Source organism: Erinaceus europaeus, chromosome 3, assembly GCF_950295315.1.
Source record: "Erinaceus europaeus chromosome 3, mEriEur2.1, whole genome shotgun sequence".
Classification (NCBI taxonomy): domain Eukaryota; kingdom Metazoa; phylum Chordata; class Mammalia; order Eulipotyphla; family Erinaceidae; genus Erinaceus; species Erinaceus europaeus.
Window position 1 is genome coordinate 95,263,638 of NC_080164.1, and position 22,600 is coordinate 95,286,237.

The window sequence follows — 22,600 nt, forward strand, 5'->3', positions numbered from 1 at the left end:
AACTTTATGTTGGAGAAAATAGGAGTTATATGTTGTAAAGTAAATCTAGATGATAACTACCCTCCTTCCTTTGCTCTCTTCTTTCTAAAAGAAAAGAAAGAAAAATGAAAAACCTTGTCCTAAAAGATAGATCTATCCCTAAAATTATTTTAACTTTTAACATAAAGTTAAAATCCTGTAGATAGGGCTAATTGATAATTGAGCTGGTCCAGCTTAAGGTGTGCTTTACTTTCCATGAGAGGCACACATCTTCATTAGCCCACTTAACTTCTGTCACCATGTGTCTCCTTGATAACATTATAGAACAACTGTGTATTTCAGAAGTAAATCACACACATGCAGAGATGCAAAAGAAGCCCTTCAGAGGAAACTAAAATAAGGAAATCTGTTCCTTCTTCTACCCCACATAGACAACACAAACTTAAGAACAACTAAAGAGGCTCTCAACCCTCAACAAGGGCAATTCCATCATTATTTGTTTTGCTATTCCCTAAGCTTTTTGTGAATATTTGTTTCCAAGGAAAAGAAAATGTCTAAACTTGGTTGATGTCCCAATATCCTGGATGAACTTAACCAGGATAATCCAAAGACTCATCATGATAGAAGAGAATCCACTCTCCTCATCACCCTTGAGATGATGGCATTTTCCTGCAGGCAGTGACAGTCTCACAATAGACTTCTTGTTAAAACCATCCTTCCATTTTTATTTGAATATACAACTCCCTATAGAAGACACTGAAATGTCCCACAGACATACAAAAAAAAACTTCCATATTCTATATAAGAAATAAAATGCAAATTTGAACCACATTGACATTGTACCTGTAAGGATGGCCTACATCAATAAAACAGGAAATGAAAAGTCTTAGCAAGGATGTGGAGAAAAGGAACTCTGGTCCATTGTTGGTGGGTGTGCAAACTGGTGCAACCCCTTTAGTAAAACAGTATGAAGAGTCCACAATGAGAGAAGATACCTTCTGATCGAGCAATACCACTCTTAGGAATATATTCAAAAGACAAGAAGACACTAACTGGAAATGATACATATATCCCTTTGTTTACAGGTAGAATATTCACAATAGCCAAAATATGAAAGCAACTAAAATGCCCAGTGGTAAAGGACTGAATAAAAACATCACAGGATATATATTCAATATAAGCATAATTTGGGACAAAATAGACAGACCTGGAGGTGACTGTGTTAAGTGAAAGAAGTAAAGAAGTGAAGCATATTTTCCTCTCTGGATAACCATCTCATATGTGGAATATAGGTGAATAAATGAATTTTTTTTTAAAGGGGGGGAGTCAGGTGGTAGCATATTGGATTAAGCGCAGGTGAAACAAAGCACAAGGACCGGCGTAAGGATCTCAGTTCGAGCCCCTGGCTCCCAACCTGCAGGGGAGTCACTTCACAAGCAGTGAAGCAGATCTGCAGGTGTCTATTTTTCTCTCCTCCTCTCTGTCTTCCCCCTCCTCTCTCTATTTCTCTCTGTCTTATCCAACAATGACGCAGCAATAACTACAACAATAGAACAACAAAGAGGAATAAATAAATATTTTTTAAAAAGTAACTAAACTCTCAGACTTTGTGAAAATTAAGGGGAAATTGTCTCATTGGACTTTGGGGTGACTTATACACACCATGTCTGGTTTTGAAATAACCTCTGAAATCTTACAATTTTCTGTAACATTATTAAGTCACTAATACAGTAGTAAAAAATTAATTAAAATTGTTCTTTATTTGCAAACCACACAGATCTCTTCACTGTGAGAAAAACTGGGGTGGGGGCACTCTCAAGATGAGTATAAGGCAAAGAAGTGTGGGGGAGCATCTTTGATTTCCATTTGGAATGAAATTAAGGAAAAAAACTACTGTTCACAAATGAACATGAAATTGATTACATTTGGATTAGTAAATCATGCCCCTGGATTTTGTGAGTCAAAGAAATTCAGAAAGTACAATAGACAGAGAGGATAATAGCCTCACATGTATACTTTTGACTCCTGAAGGTGCTCATTCCAAAGAGGAAAGTAAGACAGTTACAGAGGCAGCCAAATGTGAGTTGCTTGTTGTTCTTTCACTGTGGTCCATAGAGGAGGAATATTTTGTGCCAAGATTAAGAGTTAATGAGGTGGAAAATGGAGGGGCATAAAAGATAGAGTAATTATGAATTACAGAGTAAACACAGAGCCTGGGAGCAGGAAGAAAGCCAGTTGCAGAAAGGCAGATTATGTTGCAAATTTGACAGGTAGCAAGATGCCACAACAGATCACAAAGAGAATTATATTTTTATTATTTTTTTAACTTTTTTATTTTATGAGACTAGAGCACTGCTCAGCTCTGGCTTTTGATGGTGCTGGGGATTGAACCTGGGACCTTAGAGTTCCAGGCATAAAAGTCTTTTTGCATAACCATTATGCTGTCTCCCCAGCCCTTTTCTTAATGTTTTATTTCACTAAAGAGAGAAGGCAAGAAAGACTAGAGAACTAATGACTCAGCTCTGGGTGATTGAGATGGCAGGGACTGAACCTGGGACATATGGAGCCTCAGGCATGAAAGTCTTTTGCATAAACCACTGTACTCTCTCCCTAGCCCCTAGAAAGCAAGATTGTTTAAGCGTTGTAGAGTAGCATAAATTGAAAGAAATATTTCAACAAAGGCCAACCCCCCACACCCCACACCCACATTTTTGCTGGTGTTTTATTTTGGTAAGGAAGCTGAGGATATATGACATGGAAGAATTCCACAATGTTTTACAGGAAGATCAATGAGGACCTCTTTGAGTTGACAGTAAGATAAACACTGTCTTCAGGAGAATAATGATGCTGGCTAGCAGTACTTGCTCACCTTGTCTAGCACTCAGGAAGAAAGGCTCTGTTACTGCTACTCCCCTGCCCCCAAATCTGCCCACAGAGCTGCTGCCCAGAGAACAGAGTGTTATCTCAAGACCTTAAGATGGTTGCTTCTGGGAGCTCTGCCTTTGCCAGAGCCTGTTAGAAAGGGAAGCTGACTATCAGGAAGGTCTGCCAATAATACTGATTGCTTTCAAATAACAGAATCACAGAAATAGTGAAAATCATAAAATTCTCAGACTGAAAGGGACCCAGGAGGGCATCTAGATTAATGGCATTTTTAAAATTTTTTTATTTATAAAAAGGACACATTAACAAAATCATAGGATAAGAGGGGTACAATCTCACACAATTTCTACCACCAGAACTCTGTATCCCATCCCCTCCCCTGACAGCTTTCCTATTCTTTAACCCTCTAGGAGTATGGATACAAGGTCATTGTGAGATGAAGAAGGTTGAAGGTCTGACTTCTGTATTTTTTTCCCTGCTGAACATGGGCGTTGACAGGTCAATCCATACTCCCAGCCAGTCTCTCTCTTTCCCTAGTGGGGAAGGGAAATGGGGAAGTCTGGCTAGGGGTTTGTCAATTTTGTTTAATCTTTCAAAGAACCAACATTTGGCTTCATTGGTCTTTTGTATAGTTCTTTTATTTTTTATGTTGTTTATTTCTGCTCTAACTTTAGTGATTTCTGTCCTTCTGGATTTTTAGGGTTCCTTAGTTCCTCTTCCTCTAAGTCCTTGAGGTGTGCAGTAAGGTCGTTCATTTGAGCTTCTTCTTGGTGTTTAATATGTGATTGTATGGCTACAAGTTTCCCTCTCAGTACTGCCTTAGCTATTTCCCAAATATTTTGATAGGTTGTATCTTAATTTTCATTTGTTTCCAGGAACATTTGAATTTCCTGCTTGAGTGAATCTCTGACCCAGTGGTTCTTAAGGAGTATGTTGTTTAGTTTCCAAATTTTGTGACTTTTAATAATTGTCTGTTTGTTGTCAAATGTTAGTTTTACTCCACTGTGGTCTGAGAAGATACTTGGGATGATTTCGATGCTTTTGAATTTATTGATGCTGTCTTTGTGGCCTAACATGTGGTCTATCCTTGAGTATGTGTTATGTGGATTTGAAAAGAAGGTGTATTCCAATTTTTTTGGGTGAAGGACTCTGAAAATGTCCAAGAGGTCTAGTGTGTCAATCTCTTCATTCAATTCTCTTGTATCTTTGTTGGTTCTCTGCTTTGTTGATCTGTCTAAGTGTGAGAATGGGGTATTGAAGTCTCCCACTATTATTGTATTACTATTGATGTATTTATGAAATTCTTTCAGTAAGTGCTTGATGTATTTAGATGGTCCCTCATTGGGTGCATAGATGTTAATAATTGTTAAGTCTTCTTGGTGTTTGATCCTCTAATCATTATGTAATGTCCTTGCCTATCTTTTATTACTTTATTTAATTTAAAATCTATCGTGTCTGAGATGAGAATGGCTGTTCCTGCCCTTTTTTGTGGTCCGTTAGCCTGTATGATAGTTTTCCATCCTTTCACTTTAAGTCTGTGTTTATCTTGTTGTGACAGATGGGATTCTTGCAAGCAGCATAGGGTTGGATTATGTTTTCTGATCCATCCTCCCACTCTGTGACTTTTGATGGGTGAGTTTAAGCCATTGACATTTATTGATATTATGGATTTAATGTATTGTAGTGCCATTATTCAAAAAAAAATTTTTTTTGTTTGCTCTGATATATTACCAGTATTATAGTGATGTTCTTGTTTATAAGAGGTCTTTTAGAACCTCTTTCAGGGCCGGTTTAGTGACGGTTACCTCCTTTAACTGTTGTCTAAGAAGGTTTTGATCCCTCCATCTAGTTTGAATGAAAGTCTAGCAGGATATATTATCTTTGGTTGAAACCCTTTTTCATTCAGGGCTTGACAGATATCTTGCCATTCTCTTCTGGCTTTTAGAGTTTGAGTGGAGAAGTCTGCAGATAATCTTATGGGTTTTCCGTTGTATGTGACTTTTTGTCTTGCAGCCTTTAGGATCCTGTCTTTATCCTTACTCTTTTTCATTGTGACTATGATGTGTCTTGGTGTCTTCAGGTCTGGGTTGATTCTGTTTGGAACTCTCTGGGTCTCTTGAATCTTGATGTCCTTTCTGTTATTCAGGTCTGGGAAGTTTTCTTCTATTATTTCCTCTAGAATATTTGCTTCCCCTTTCTCTCTTTCTTCCTCTGGCAAGCCAATTATACGAATGTTACTTCTTTTGAGATCATCCCATATGTCTCTGTTGTTGTTTTCAGTGTCTCTCAATCTCTTTTTAAGCTCTTTCACCTCTTTCTTTGTTTTCTCTAACTCATCCTCTGTCTGACTAATTCTGTTTTCTGCTTCTGTTAGTCTGCTTTCCTTTGCCTCAGCTTCTTTCTTCATTACAGCTATTTCAGCTTTTTCAGTTCTCTAATTGCCTCAAGATAATCAGTATTTTCCTTGGGGGTCTCAACTGTTGTTTCCCTAATACTGCCATTCCTTTCCTCCAATGTTTTCATTTCTGTGATTAATAAGTTTATTATTGCTTGCATACTTTTCTTATCTATGGTTACTTCTGGCTGACTTGTAGTTTCTTCTGGGCTCTTGTCTTCATTCATTGGAGTAGCAGTTTTATTTGTTTTTTATCTACCCACTTTTTTTGATTTATGTGTTTCTTTTTTTATACTCTATTGTTCCTCAGCTGTTGTGTCTTGAGTACAAGCAACACTGTACTAAATACCTTTATGACAATTGCACTCACCAACCTCAGGAATTATAGTAGCTACTGAAGCAAGTATTGAAGCAGTTTAATCACTACCAGTTAGCCAGACAATTTCTCCAGTCCATGAAACAATAGTAACCAAATCCCAGTGAAGAAGAAAGAGAAAAGAAAGAAGGGATAGCAAGAATGGACAATTATGCAAATCTACTATCCACTGTATATTCTAGGGGTAACAAGAGGGGAAAGGGAACTAGAGCAGAGATACACACATAGAGAGTCCACTCTGAGTCAGATTTCTTCCCCAAAATAATTCCTAAATTCAGAAAGTCAAAGAAGAAGGAAGAAGTGTATGACAAGATTAAAAAAAAAAAAGAAAAGAGAGACAAGTGAGAGAAAAGGTAAAAGATAAGAAAAAGAGCTGTAATTAAAGGGCAGTGAAAGTAAAGTTTGTTTTTATTACTTTATTTTTAATTTAATTTAATTTAACTTAATTTTTTTAATTAGCTAGGAGGAGGAGGGAGGGGAGAGTCTATAGAGGAGTTAGGAGTAAGGAGACAAGTCCTCCCAAAATAGGTAATATTCCCACTACCCTAGCAATGAAAGATATCCTAAGACTTAATTCTGATCAACCTAAAGGGGGGAAAGATATATGCCTGTATATAATATTAATAATAAAATAGAGCAGGGTAAAAAAGAAAAAAACCCTGTCCCAGATTACCTCAAACCTCATGAACAGAGGCAGCTGATTGTTAAGAATGAGAAAAAGAAAAAAACCTCTGGACTAGACAAGGATAGCTGAAATAGACAGTTATGCAAATCTACTATCCACTGTATATTGTAGGGGTGGCTAAAGGAGGAAGGGAAGTTGAGCAGAGACACTCGCAGTGAAAGTCCACACTGAGTCAGAATTCTTCCCCAAAATAATTCCCAAATGTGTATCAGTGAATTCAAAAAAGCACACTGTTTGGTGGTGTGGGGGCTGGGGCCTGTGGCTTTGGAAGCTATAGGATTAAGGAAGAAAGGATGACAAGAATGAGAAAAAGAAAAAAAAAAAGAAAGAGAGAGAGAGAAAAATGAAAAAGATAAGAAAAAGAACAGTCATAAAAGAGCAGTGAAAGGAAAGAGTTTATTTATTTATTTATTTATTTATTTTTAATGATTTAATTAGCTATGCGGGGTGAGGTGGGGGGGGTTGGCTACTTAGAAAGAAAAAAGGCCAGAGGTTTCAGAAGGGTATAGACTTAGAATGAATGATACTCCCTGGTGGGATAGGAATTTGGTAAAGACAGAAGCTCAGCAGGGGAGCCTGCTAGGAGCTGGTCCCCAGGGATTGATTATCCGGTGGGGGACGGGGGAGGGGGTGTGCTTAATAATTAAAAGGAAAAAAATTTATTTTCCCTTTTTTTTTACTCTATTTCTTAACCCAAATTAAGTTATAGTCACCTCCTTGGTGTTACCACTAGGACCCCTTATTGACTGGCCTACTAAAGGCAGAAAATCCTACCATTTCCAGAAGATGTGGTCAGAGCTCAAGCCACTAGCAGCTTCTCAGTCCGCCATCTTCCAGGTACCTCCTGCCAAATAAATTTTTGACCAGTCATGGACCTAAAGGCTGGAACAGTACAAATAAAGAGTTGGGGGGGTCTTCCATTTTGTAGATAGCTAGTAGGCATATTTTACTTAAATTCCAAAAGGCCTGTGGCTACACTAGTTTTTTGTTTGTTTGTTTGTTTTCCTTCTTCTTTTTGCCTGAGCCTAAAATCTGATATGCCAGTGGATCCAACTTATTATCTAGGGAGATGATATAATATCATGGCTAGAAAAAACGGATCAGAAAGCTGGATCAGGGAAAAAAGTAGCTCCCTAATATAGGAAAGGGGTATAAATACTGTTGACTGTATTTCACTACAGAAGAGATCCAAAAGGCTAACAAACATGAAAAATCACTCCAGATCACTGATTGTCAGAGAAATGCAAATAAAGACAACACTGAGGAACCACCTTACCCCTGTGAGAATGGCATACATCAAAATGGATAGCAGCAACAAACGCTGGAGAGACTGTGTGGACAAAGAAACCCTTTTGCACTGCTGGTGGGGATGTAAATTGGTCCAACCTCTGTGGAGAGCAGTCTGGAGAACTCTCACAAGGCTAGACATGGACCTTCCATATGACCCAGTAATTCCTCTCGTAAGGATATACCCCAAAGACTCCATAATGCCCAACCAAAAAGATGTGTACATTTATGTTCATAGCAGCACAATTTGTAATAGCTAAATCCTGGAAACAACCCAGATGCCCAACAACAGATGAATGGCTGAGAAAGTTGTAGTATATATACACAGTGGAATACTATGCAGCTATGAAGTGATTTATTTTTTTTCAGGGAATAGAACACCCCCTTGTCTGCTCAAAAGAACTAACCTCACCATGGCAGGCAGCTCCACACAAGATGGCGAAACCAGCTGGGAGTCAAATTGCTTAACATTCTTCTAGGGTCATGTGTTAATAGATTTAATAGCCCATATAGTGAAAAAAAAAAAGGTCTTTCTGGAGTGGTTAGTTTATTTTTTCACCATGAAATAACTGGAAAAAGGAGGGGAAAGGCCAAGAGCCCTATAATTCTTTTTTGTTGTTGTTTAGCCTTCAGGGTTATTGTTGGGGCTCAGTGCATGCACTACAAATCCAATGTGCCTGTAAGGAATCATTCCCATTTTGTTGCCCTTGTTATTGTTATTGTTGCCTACAATAACAATTGCTGTTGTTGTTCTTGGATAGAACAGACAGAAATCAAGAAAGGAGGGGTAGACAGAGAGGGGGAGAGAAAGATAGACACATGCAGACCTGCTTCACCACTTGTGAAGCAACCCCCTTATTGGTGGGGAGGCAGGGGCTCAAACAAGGATCCTTTAGCTTTGAGCCATGAGCACTTAGCCAGCTGTGCCACCTGCCACCACCAGGCCCCCAGGCCCCATAATTCATTAAGGAACATATACCTTGCATGCTCACCTCAACAAACTAGGCAACTCAGTCAAGTAACATCTAGTGACTAGAGATAAGAGGTCCCTGACTGAATGAGGTCAAATATAGACTTAGTGTTGCAGATGTTTTAACTGGTTGTTTCCTTCTAATGTCATCAGCAAATACTACTGGCATGACTCAATCAGTGAAGAAGTTGCTCAGCTTTTTTTTTTTTTTCCACCAGGGTTATTTTTGCATGACACATCTATCCACCACTTCTGATGGCCTTTATTTTACATTTCCTTTTTCCTTTATTTGATAGGATAGACAGCAATTGAAAGGAACAGGGAAGATAGAGAGGGTGAGAAAGAGTTGTAGCACCTGAAGACCTTCTTTACCTCTCATAAAGCTTCCCCCCTCCAGGTGGGAAACAGATAGGGGTTGATCAACATTTGTCACATATATAGCCTTTAAAAAAATTTAAAAACATGGCAGATGCAAATTTTATATCTTTGTTATGGGACTGTGGGATGTATATTTGCTTTTAGTCTGACTGGGTTTTGGTTGTGTTTTTTCATCAAAGTCTGATCGCAAATATGGGAGATTTGAATATTTTCCAGGCTGCTATTTCATTCAGATAAAGCGAGGAGGAGGAAAGAAAGAAGTGAGATATCACAGTGCCTGAGCCTGTTCTGGTGCCATGGCATACTCCACGCCAAGCACCTACTTGATGAGCTCTTTTTCAAGCAAAGTCTAAATGCCAGACTAGCCAGAAAATGTCATTTAGATGAACATCCAGGAAGAAGAGGGAGGGAATAGACTTTAGGGGACAGCAGGAAATTTCTCCTATAACCTTTCACCTACATAGTTCTAAAAGCCTCCCCAAAGACAGATATAATTATCTCCTGGGGGTAGCATGGCTAGTCTCAGGATAGACTACTAGGCTGGAAATTTGAAGCTGGAATTTAAAAAAAAATTTAAAAAAAAATTTGAAGCTGGAATTTAAATAAAAAATTTGAAGCTGGAATATAAAAGCTGGAATTTGAAGTCAGGTATGTCTAGATTCCAGGTTCCTAATGTCACTCACATGCTTGCATATCTAGACAAAAATGAGAAGTCATCAGGTTCCTGATAAAACTAATACTGAGATCGCCCTTACTGAGCACCTGGACTATGTCTGCTACCCAATACATATCTAACAAAAGCAAATTGGCACCGCTGTCTGTGTGTATGCACCTTTAACTTACACAGTACACACTTACAAATACCCTGAGCATATTCCTTGTGTCTCACAGGCCCCATAAACCATTCCATCTCCTTTTCTCCAACTTCAGGAAAAGCATGTTGCCTTTAGAAAAATCTCTCTCTTTATCCCTTATGTCATCTCTCCTTTTTTATTATTACCTTTTCACTGTTTCTTTTAATTCCATTTCTCAAACAATCCTACTATGATTCTTAAGCACCAGCCTACCTACATTCCTGTGTCTGGGTACAGGTGAATTCTTAAGCTGCCTTTTTTACTTTATCCTTTTTTCCACTAAGTAATCCTTTAAAAAAAAATTTCTTGCTTATTATATACATAATCTTGAATGTACTCCAAAAGTTTAAGTAAATCATTGGGACATATAAGTGTTTGGAAAAAAATTAAAAGATGACTTGTGACCTACATCAAACCATCTCTGAGTCATCACATAATTGCTAGGAACTGCTGGTGTGGAGAAAATTTCAAAGAGACATAATTATTATAATGATGATGAGAACTGAAGGGATTTTAAAATATATATGCTGAAAAAAATGAATTGAGAAGATTAAGGATATGTTAATCATTGAAGAAGTCAAAGACAACCTCCAGATTAAAAATCTAGGTTGCTCCAGGGCTGGGTGGTGGTGCACATGATTTAATGTACCTGCTACCATGCACAAGAACCCGCTTCAAATCCCAGACCCCCACTTGCAGGGTAGAAGCTTCACAAGAGTGTTGCAGGTGTCTTGCTCTACCCTTCTCTGCCTCTCCCTTCTACCTCAGTTGTACTCTGTCTCTATCCAATGAATGAATAAATAAATTATTTAAAACATAAAAAATGAAGCCTGGGTTGCCTCAATGAACCATTAGGATTTGGCAGGGCAGTTGGATGTGACTATGATGGGAAACAGAAGAACTGGGAGACAAAAATGCTAGGTCTCTTCTAAAATAGCCATGGTGGTTCACAGAATGTGCAGTAGAGTATGGTTTTGGCAGTCACAAGGATGATACTCCAGTTTTAGTGTGAAGCATGTTCTGATGACACATAAGTCTTTTAAAGAGAGGTCCTAACAGTAAAGCAGGATGATACTAAGACAGAGCTTGAGAAATATTGACACTTAGAAGGAGTAACAGAGGGAAAATTTCAACAGGAAAAAATAATACAATAATCAAATCCCAGGTCTGTTGGCACTTGGCCTCTGTCCCACACTATTGACTGTACTCCCAACTTCACATGAGTGCTGATTCTATCCAACTGATATACACATTCTTGGGAAATAGTGCCAATGGTTTGTGCTTAAAGTGTCATAGACAATGTACTAGCATAGTGCTGATCCTCTGAGTCACTGCTTTGGACTTCATCTGTGGTAGGAGAACTTGTAAAATGTTATAATATACTTAGAATAGATTTATAATATACTTATATAATATAAATATATAGTGTGTATTTTAACATTATAATGTACTTATAATCTTTATAATATATTTATTATACATATATATATAGCCCCATATAACATGGATAAAAGGGATAATATTTAATTGTCTTACAGACCTACATCACTAGGGAAATTGCTTCACCTCTATGTCCTTATTTTTCTTCTTCTATAAACAGGCTTAGTGATGGTACTTACTTCATAAGACTGCGGTGGGGATTAAGCAATGTAATAAATGTGAACCACAGAAAATCACCTGGGCATGGAATAGAAGTGTACTAAGTGTTAGCTACTATTACTGTGGGGAGAAGGGAAATATACTATACTCAGATGTAAAATATCACCAAACATTCTTTTAGTTTATTGATAAAATTGACAAGACTATAGGCTAAGAAGGGTAAAATTACTCACAATTGCCACTACCAGAACTCTGTATCCCATACCTTCCCTTGAAAGCTTTTCCTATCATGGGCCCAGGATCATCATGAGGTGCAGAAGGTGTTTCGAAAGTCTTGCTTCTGCTATTGCTTCTCCGCTGAATATTTTAAGATAAAACTAAATGGACACAATGATTCTCTGTCAATGTATCGGAAGATAAATTGACTTGAGTCTGACTTGAGTCACTTAGAGTGTCTGGTTGAGTCACTGATGTTGCCTTTAGCAAAAACTTCATCTTGCCCAGGGGAAGGAAGCAGATTTGGAATACGTGAGGAAAGGAAAATCAGGCATCAACCAGCTGCCATCAGAAGAAGTGAGAGGATCCCTTTGCCTATCATGGCCTACCCTGTACGCACCATCTTCCAGGAAATTAGCATACTGTTCATTTTATAACTCCAGTGGTAAAGATATTCAGTTTGGAGCACCAATATGCTCTTTGGAATTGTCTTTGTTGACAAGTAGACTAGATGGTGAATCTTACCATGAGTAAGACTCTAAGCGGTGTTTGGGATATCCTTATAGAAATTTATTGATAGGATTGAGCAAGCATTCCTAGGGCCCTTGCTAGCACTGTCTTCCCCAGCATACTGGTTGATTAGCATAATTCCCAGCAACAAAGAAATTCAGTCCTAAACTCCACAAAGTGAAGGCACGTTGTCAGGCAAGAGCATGACAATTGAGTTTACATGTGACAGGCACTGTGCTTTAAGACACACACACCATCTTATTTAATCCCTTTACTAACCTGTGATGCAGTTTATTCCTTTTAAAAAAAATATTTATAAAAAGGAAACACTGACAAAAACCATAGCATAAGAGGGGTACAACTCCACATAATTCCCACCACCAGAACTCCATATCCCATCCCCTCCCCTGATAGCTTTCCCTATTCTTTATCCCTCTGGGAGTATGGACCCAGGGTCATTATGGGATGCAGAAGGTGGAAGGTCTGGCTTCTGTAACTGCTTCCCATTTTACAGGCACAGTAGCTAAAGCTCAGAGAGAGACTGTAAACTGCCAAGTTTTAAATTTTAAAGATTTTAAAAAATATTTATTTATTTACTCCCTTTTGTTGCCCTTGTTGTTTTATTATTGTAGTTATTATTGATGATGTTGTTGTTGGGTAGGACAGAAAGAAATGGAGAGAGGAGGGGAAGACAGAGAGGGGGAGAGAAAGACAGACACCTGCAGACCTGCTTCACTGCCTGTGAAGTGACTCCCCTGCAAGTGGGGAGCAGGTTCTTTCACTTGCGCTTTGATGCTTTGAGCCACCTGCACTTAACCTGCTGCCCTACCACCCAACTCCCCTAATTTTAATTATTACTTTTAGATTAGTTACTTGTTTATTTTATGAGCCAGGCAGTCCAGAGAAGCACTTTGGCATATGTATTGCCCAGGAGTGAGTTCATGGACTCATACAACTGTAAGTCCAAAGCTCTACCACTATGCCACCTCCAAGGCCACTAAGTTGCCTGGTTTTACAGCTAGTAAAATGAGGACAAGATCCAAACTCTACATAAGGTTTCTGGGTCTGAGACTAAAGGAATCTAAATGGGGATGGGAATACATATTTAGAGAGTTTTAGGAGCTCTTCTGGAATCTGTTTTCATGGGTAATTTTATCTGCCTATTCTGTGTTTACTTCAACACATAGTCTATTTCCAGAACTATTGAAGGAGTAGAAATATGGTACATACACAGAAAACCACAAATATGTGTGAATGATATATATACACACATATACATATATACATGCTACATATAAAAGTATATTATTGCTTTATATATAAGTAATTGAAATGTAGCATAACAACAGAACAATTCATTTTATTTTTTCCAGTAGTTCAGATATAACCCACCTGATAAAGATAGAGCCTCCATTAAAAAAAAAAAAAAAAAAAAACCTAGAACACTCAAACTCATTGAGTCAGTGATTGCCATATCCCAGAATCAAATCTGGAGATTCTTAGCACCAAGCCTAGTGTCTGAAACACAAGAGTTGTTTAATCAAAATTTGTTGAACTTTTGAACATGTTCCTCTCTTTTAAAGAATCTCTTCAAGATACACTTGAAAGTTCTATAAGACAAAAAGCTTCCTTCCTGTGCTAATACACAATTTGATTTGCAAATTCTCTGATTACTCCAAGTTTTTCAAGAAAACAGCTCTATGTGCAAAAGCAAAGGTGAGAAATCTTCTATAACCTTTCAAATGGAATTCATTCATTCAGCAAACACTTGACTGGGAGCTAGAATACTAAGATAAAAGGCAATGAGGCTGTCCTCCAGGAGTTCTTTGACTAGTGAGGAAGCCAAAGCAGACTGCAAACCCAGTGTGTGCAGTGTGTGAAGGGCTGTGAAGGAGTGTGTGTGTGTGTGTGTGTGTGTGTGTGTGTGTGTGTGTGTGTGTGTGTGCACGCTGGGGGGTGGGATGGGGAGGGGCTATAGACCACATGGGGGTTTCAGGGAAGGAAAATTATCAACTAAATTTAGTCTGAGGTTATTAGAAACAAAGAAATTTGATTAAGTGAATATTAAAAATATTTTAATGCAAGTGAATCCCCTAATGTACCCAGTTAGGGAGGGGTATATGGAATCTATTGGAGGAAAATGATCTGTGAAGAGAGAAGAGAAAGGGAATGACAGGCAAGACAAAGGAGAGAATATCTACTATATCAGAACAAAGATGCGTTTCTGTAAGCATTTGGTTTCTTACTTTATTCTGTCCTCACACCCATAGATGCCATTAAAATTTTAGTGAAGACTTTAGATGCCAGTCACAATTCTTCACAGTTTTATCCTTACCCCATAAACCTGTAGCAACTCTGATCTGAATGAAATACTCCTAGTCTTTGGCAAATGAATATCAGTGTAAATGGTGGACAACTCTGTAAGGTGTGGGAATTTTATGCTGTGCCTGGACATATTTTAATGCTTGCTCGCTTGCCTCATAAAATCCCCACTACTTGGAACCCCCACCCTCACAAGACTCCCTGCATACTGGCACATTTATGTCATTTCTAGAAGAATGAAAATATGCCAGAGAATTTGTGACTACAACTCTCTCCAGAGAAAATGCATGAATATCCCCCAGCAACTCTTCTTCCTTCAGGGCAACTTGGAAATCCATTTACCAAGAAAGTGGCTTAGAGCCACCTCTCTAATACCCAGCCAAATATTTTTGAGAGCTCTTACACAGTCATCTCCTCTGCCGCCCCGCATCCCCGCCCACACACACACACACAGCTGGTAACTCAAGGATCTCCCCTGGAAACTGGTGAGGGGCTAGAAATGCTATAACCCAGAGAAGTAAGCCTAATGGTATCCAAATGCTTTTATTCCAGCAAAACAAAGCATGCTTGTATCATTACATGTAGTGTATCATATGTATTGTATCAATCCCTCAGAACAAAATCCTCACTCGGGAGTCGGGAGGTAGCACAGCAGGTTAAGCGCAGGTGTAGTGAAGCACAAGTTTTGGCATTAAGGATCCTGGTTTGAGCCCGGCTCCCCAAATGCAGAGGAGTCACTTCACAGGCGGTGAAGCAGGTCTGCAGGTGTCTGTCTTTCTCTCCCCTGTCTGTCTTTCCCTCTTCTCTCTATTTGTCTCTGTTCTATCCAACAACAATGACATCAATGTCAACAATAACTCCAACAACAAGGGCAACAAAATGGGGGGGAAGGCCTCCAGGAGCAGTGAATTCATGGTGTGGTGCAGGCACTGAGCCCTAAAGATAACCCCGGAGGCAAAATAAATAAATAAATAAATAAATAAATACCTCACTCATAGACAAGCTAGCTTTGTCTCTCACTTACTGGAATTGAGACCATGAAATCTAGGTGGGTTTTTTTTTTCATATTCTTAAAAGTTATTTAAAAAAATACCAAAAGCGTTTACTTACATGAATTATATCTATATAATCATTGACCCTACTAAAAATAAAAACTAGAAAATATAGATTTCTTAGCTCATTTAAGAATAATAAATCCCAATGCAAATATAATTACTAAGAAAAATAAAATTATCAGGTGGAGGGTGGATAGCATAATGGTTATGCAAACAGACTCTCATGTCTGAGGCTCCAGAGTCCCAGGTTCAATCCCCCACACCACCATAACCCAGAGCTGAACAGTGCTCTGGCAAAAAAAATAAATAAAAGAAAAAGAAAATTATATTTATAACTAGTATACACAGGGCTGGGGGAGACAGTATAATTAATGACCATCCCTGAGCCTCTGAAGTCCCAGGCTCAGGGTCAGTTTTCAGTGTATCATGTGCTATGATACACACAATGTAGGGATACAAGCAACACTACAAGCCAGAGCTGAGTAGTGCTCTGGTCTCCTGTTCACTTTCCTTCTCTTCCTTTTTTGTCCCTTCTCTCCTTCTCTCTCTCTGCCTGTCTTTGTATCTCTCTCATGAAAAATAAATAAAATGTTTATATACATATAGGAAGCCCGGTGAGTGGTGACTCACCTGTGTATTATACATGAGGACCATTCAAGCTTACAGTCCCCACCTGTGGTGGGGGGGGGGGTGCGAGCTCTTAGATTAGTGGAGTTCTGTGTCGTATGCTTTACATTGGTTTGTTCTAACCCTCCCCCGCCAAGAGAATTGGATCAGTCCAGTTAATTTCGCGGGCCCACTTGGCCCCGCCCCAAGGAACCCCGAGAGAGGGTTCCTGAGTTCAAGAGTGTCAGAGTTGCAGAGGGTTCCCCAGTACGAGAGTTCCAGAGTGCCAGAGTTGGAGGGTTCCTGAGTTCCTGAGTTCGAGAGTTTCAGAGTTACAGAGTAAGAGAGAGTTCCACAGTGGAAGAGTTTCAGAGGGTTCCCCAGTACGAGAGTTCCCGAGTTACAGAAAAGGAAAGAGTGCTTGCGCCGCCGCAAAGAGACAGCAGAGTTCTGTTTGGTGATTAGTTTGTCTTAGTTTGTGAATCGTTGTTCCTGAATAAAGAAATACAGCTTCCCTTCCCAGCCGTTGTCTCCGCGTCTGTTACCCGCCGTGAAGCAAGCCAGCCCGGCAAGAACCTCCGAATTTTAACAACAGTTCTGCAGGTGACTCTCCACCTTTTTTGAATCCCTCCCCCTTTACTTTTATTCCTCACCTTCTATCAAGAAGAAAGAGAGAGAAAAAAAAAAAAAGAACAATGGCTGCCATTAATGATGGAGCCAGACAGGCACCCAGTCCAAGTGATAACCCTGGTGGCAAAATGAATAAACACGTATCAGAGACAAGGATATGGTAGAAAGGTCAGGCAGAGAGCATATACTTTACAGTGTACAAAGATGCACATTTATGACCTTGGCCACCACATGGGAGCACAATGAGGAGGGGAAGCTTCATGAGCCAAGGGGCAGTGCTGTGGTGTCTCTCAGTTTTTCCCTTTTCTTACCATCTATCTGAGGAAATCAGAAAAGGGGGGGAGTAAAAAATAAATTAGTACTTACAAAATTTGTAACATTTGACTTCATAGGAGATGGATGGATTCTTGTGTAAATTCATGCAACAGGAGGGAAAATGCTTCACCACTCTCTACACAGTGCTATAGGTATTCTGTATAAAATGCACCGGTGAAGAGTCTCTCAAGGCTATTCAGCCATTCAAGAATTTTATGGATTTTTTTTATCAGCTGCAAAGAATAAAAATGCCCTCCCCCATTCCAAAACCTACAAAGAACAAAATAAATTGCCAATGACTAAAAGGAAAGAAAGGAGGGAGGAGAAGAAAGAAAAAATACACCATCCTTATTGATCTATGTGTAACTGTGGAAATTATGAGTACTTTCACCAAGTGAATCAAGGAAGATATTGGTGGGGGGTTAGATAATGTTTATGCTCCCTGCACTACCACCATAAGGCAGAGCTGAGCAGTGCTCCGGCTAAAAAAATAAAAAGATATTACTGGGGAGGAATCTAATCTTACTTTACCTTTCTAGATTCATAAGACTGGAAATAATTCTATGAACACAAAGAAGATTGACAAAAGAAAAGACAAACATTAATTGTATATGCCAACAGATTCATCTTTAGGTTAATAGAACTTATGTTCTGGTCACCCAGAGATTATATAGTTTCCAGAAAGGAACAACACATATTTAAAATGTTAAGGGAGAAACTTTGTACAGTCACCATCATATGTATAGAAAACAGAACTCACAAACTTTACTGGGGGTGAGATGACTGCTTCTAATATCCAGAATCACCAGAGACAAGATTTATATCCTGATCTTAGAGATACATTAGTTGGGGGGGAGGGTGCTTTGGATTATCTTCTTTCAAGATAATCAGCTTGCCATTTTGTTATATGTTGGGGCAGCCCACCTTTGACCCTGACAGTACTGTCTTAGAGCACAAGGCACCTTTCTCTCATAAAACCTCTCCCCTGAAAGCCTATGAGAAATGATCCTGCCACTGCTGAGTTGACAAGCCCTGGCAGCCCCAGATGTTGCCAGTCTCTCTTCAATGAGCTGTCTGCTACTCACCATCATATCCTTCTTCACCACCCCACCATCTCCCTGTCCTGTCTTCCAGCCTTTCCCCTTGATCATGAGCCTTCTGGGAGCTGTTCAGCTAAGTCTTAGGCTAGGGGACACACTTTTGCTTCAGCCAATTTGAATGTATATTGCCTGCAAGATTTCCTGAGACACTCAGCTGCCACATTAAAACTGCATGAGAATCTTCCTCAGGAGGCCTAATAATAGCAGGTTTCATCTGTGAGCCACTTTATAAACATTGACTGATTAAGCTGCCCACTCTCCTCACAAGCTCTGGGCTTCTGCACAGTGGACTTCATTCTCCCTAACCCTTGAATTACCCCAGGAAGAGAGGAGGGAAAAAAAGCTGGAGCATAATCTAGGGTTGCTTGAGGCCAAGACAGCAGTGATGACAAAATCCTTGTGATGAAAGTTGCCACTTGGGTAATGACATGGAGGGGAGAGATTGGTCATTATTTCCCAAAGCTATATTAGCAGAGTATTGGGGGTGAGTTGCTGAGCTACATCCCATGGTGTCCAGTCTCCTCAATCTTTGTAAATAAAATTATGTTGGAAGACAGTCATACATGTTTGTAAGCTTATTATCTATCCATAGCTAGTTTTGCACCACAATATCAGATGAGTAGTTGAGACAGACCAAATAACACTCAAGATCCTTAAATGCTACATGGTTCTATAAAAATATCTTGTTAAAAACCCTGGTCTGGTGAAACTTACAGTTTATTGGAATATATTCAAATTAGTTTCTATGTCTGTAAGCCATGTAATTTCTTATTTTAAAATATTTTGTTTAAATATTATTGGGTAGAGACAAAGAGAAATTGAGTGGGGGGGGGAGATAGATAGGGAGAGAGACCACTTGTGAAGCTTTCCCCTTGCAGGTCGGGACCAGGGACTGGAACCTGGGTCATTTCATACTGTACTGTGTGCATTTAACCAGATGCACCACCTAGCCCATAGCTGAATACTTTGTACTTGGAGCCACTCAGTGCCTTTAGTGTTTTCTCTTGTTTTAAAAATACCAGCACCTGACATATTAGTTTTTGTCCATTACAATTCTCACAACTCTGAGAACTGAAAGAGGTTTTTGTATGTCTTGTTGAGACATCATAGGAGTAAGACCTTATGCTGAGCCCTACACCTATTTCTTGGACTATAACTGAACTGACTTGAATTCTGTTTCCTTCTTTGCAGAGAGATCTCACAGAATGATGTCTTAGAAGAGATTGAGGCCAATGTGTTCTCCAGCCTTCCCCAGCTATATGAAATGTGAGTCAGAACTTGCAGGCTTTATGCATGTCTATGCTTGCAACAGTCTCAAGGTTGCTTATATTCTTGGAAGTCCCTGACTGTTCTGTCCTCTGGTGTCTTAAATAAAATTTAAGAGATGTAAGTTAATTCAAAAGACTCTGTCATATGTCTTTCTATAGTGATCTAGGTACCAGCCCAGAGCCTGGTCTTACTCTGTTCCTTCTTTCCCAGAGGGCTTTGTATGGTAGGCCCATGACCCGTGCTCTGTGACTATAAGCAAGTAACCCCCATTTCATCCTCTCACATTATTCTATAGTTAAAATTTTTTTTAAAGTACTATTTGAGGTAATTAAAGAAGGGCAGTCCTAATTGTAATAATAACCTATGTCACACTTGTCCTCATACTTTGGCTAAAATGAAAAACCATTTCTAAGACAGCTTTGCTATTGTAAAACTGTAATTATGGAGGTGCAAAGGTGAGAACCTCAGCCAGTTGCCAGGGCCCTGAGATTAGACATGTCTCAGGGTGGAGAGAAAGTCATCACAGCCAGTTGTCATGCAGTTGAGCAGAAGAGATCAGTGGGATAGAGACAGTGTCAAGTGTGTGTATGTCCAACCCAACATCCTAGGAGTATTTATTTGTAAAACTATGCATTACATCAAAAAGGAACAAGGAATCTTAAATGTGTTTTTTTTTAACTAAGATATACATCAGGTATAAATGTCAAGATGCAAATAATGCAAATATGCACCACACAGATAAAGACGAGAATACATTGCCAAGGGGGGAACCATCAGGCAAAAAATGCTTAAAGCTGTCATTGTTTGAATGTCACTATGTCAAGTACTTTCCTTTGAAGACATACATATTAAGTTTATTCCACTTATTCCATGCACAATCTCTAAACCATTAGGGAAGCAGCCAGACATCACAGTTATCGGTAATCACATGTGGCAATACACTCTTCTCTCTTAGCCTCTGGACAAAAAAAAAAAAATCTCTGACACATGCAGACTTTTTCTAGAGTAGGATTCTTGTAACAAGGGGCAGAGCCTGAAAAAACAGGCCTCATACTATCAATAGTCAAAGGAATGCACCTAGCAGACAAACAACATATATTTTGCAAGCATGGAGGCAAAAGTAATTTTTGTAAATTACAAAAGTAACTTGATTTTTACTATCAAATATCAGGAATCCTGGGATCAGAAACTTCAACAGGAATAATAAGTTGGCACACTGCTCCATAGGATCACTGTGATGAGTACATGAGGTGAAAATTGTGAGCTATAGCTAAATCCACTCATTGATATAGGCTAAGTATGCCAGTGATCTTTACTTCCTCTTCTACTCCAAACCTATTTCATTTCTCTGGTTGATTTTTAGTTTTACACACCTGTCCATACATAGACTTCTATTTCATGCCAATCTGTGTTTATCATAAATTAATTTATAGAAGCATAAAATGTGATAATTAGACCTTAGAGATTGCACTAGAGCTTTCCAAAATGTATTTCTACAAGCACTGAGAAAACTGGTTAGTGTTCTAAAAAGAAAAATATATATATATGCAGTGGGTTAAGCACTCCTGGCACATGTGCAAGGATCAACACAGGGATCCCAGTTCACCCCTGGCTCCCCACCTGCAGGGGGGTTGCTTCACAAGTGGTGAAGCAGGTCTGCAGGTGTCTCTTTCTCTCTCCCTCTTGCTCTTTCCCTCCTTTCTCAATTTCTCTCTGTCCTATCAACAACAGCAGCAGCAATAACAATAACAACAACAAGAGCAACAAAAATGGGGAAAATGGCCTCTAGGAGCCGTAGATTCATAGAGCAGGCACTGAGCCCCAGCAATAACCCTAGAGGCAGCAATACAACAACAAAAAGATTACGTGGTCAAATAAGAGTAGAAAATATTGAAGAAACAAAATTAGATGGGGGCTGGGAGGTAGCGCAGTGGGTTAAGTACACATAATGCAAAGCGCAAGGATAGGCGGAAGGATCCCGCTTCAAACCCCAGGATCCCCACCTGCAGGGAGGATTGCTTCACAAGTGGTGAAGCAGATCTGCAGGTTTCTACCTTTCTCTCCCCTTCTGTCTTCCCCTCCTCTCTCAATTTCTCTCTGTCCTATCCAACAATAGCGACAACAATAACAACAATAATAACAACAATGATAAACAATAAAGTCAACAGAAGGGGGAAAATAGCCTCCTGGAGCAGTGGATTCATAGTGCAGGCACTGAGTCCCAGCAATAACCCTGGAAGCAAAAAAAAAAAAAAAAAAGGATCTCGTTGCTGTACTGAAGCTCAGAGTCTGTAAAATGCTAATATCCAATGTGAATCCCCAAGAATATTGTATTATTGTGTCTGTCTGCTAGTGTCACTGAAAAGGTTTCTTCTGTTGAGCACTGATTAAACTGATTAACATTACACAAAGTCTCATAAAACACACCAAGGAGAGTTCATGAATCATTTTCTTAACTTTATAAATGAGGACTGAGTTGCACAGAGAATTTATGGGATGTATCTCAAAGCACACAGTCAAGAGCATAGTGGCATAAGGACTTACAGATAAATCTCTTGACTCTCTTGCCTTTAAGTTCTTAGCATTTTCCAAGTATGAGTAGAGAATTTGTGTGTGTGTGTGTGTGTGTGTGTGTGTGTGTGTGTGTGTGTGTGTGTGTGTGTGTGTGTGTGTGCGCGCGCACACACACACATAGGTATATACATACAAATGATTTTGTTTAAGAAAGACATTTAGTTTATTTGTTTTTGGAAGTCATTCCTCTCTTTCCCTTGTTTCTACTAGTTTGCCCCCCAAAACTTTATACTTCCTCATTATCTTTAAGCTTCTGCAGCTGATGTCTTTCCTCCTCCCTATTGTACTTACACTTTTCCTGTTCTCTTCCTACTTGGTCTCTCCTTAACATGTTTGAGAAGAGAGACATGACTGGGGGTTCAGAACCTTTAGTTAAAATCAAAAGAATGAATCAAAGGGGCAGCCAGCCCTCTGAGCTAGGTCAAGCAGGCATCTGTCAATCTAGGTCAATAGGCAGTGGAACTAGTGGGCTGATTCTCTCATCTCTTTCCTGTGCAGAGAGGTGTTCACCCACACCCCAACCCACCTATAGCACTGACTGTACTTGAAATGATTAGTTTCTTGGGACTTGGATCAAGGTAGCCACAGGTTACAGCA

General features: G+C 39.3%; 1 protein-coding gene across 1 annotated transcript in view; it reads left to right on the plus strand.

The window, feature by feature from the left end:
- The window catches only part of FSHR (follicle stimulating hormone receptor), a 229,306-nt gene that overhangs the window by 142,215 nt on the left and 64,491 nt on the right, over nt 1-22,600 (plus strand). The window contains exon 3 of the mRNA XM_060187699.1: nt 19,352-19,426. Within this exon, the coding sequence (XP_060043682.1) occupies nt 19,352-19,426 (75 nt within the window). The remainder of the gene's footprint in view (nt 1-19,351; nt 19,427-22,600) is intronic.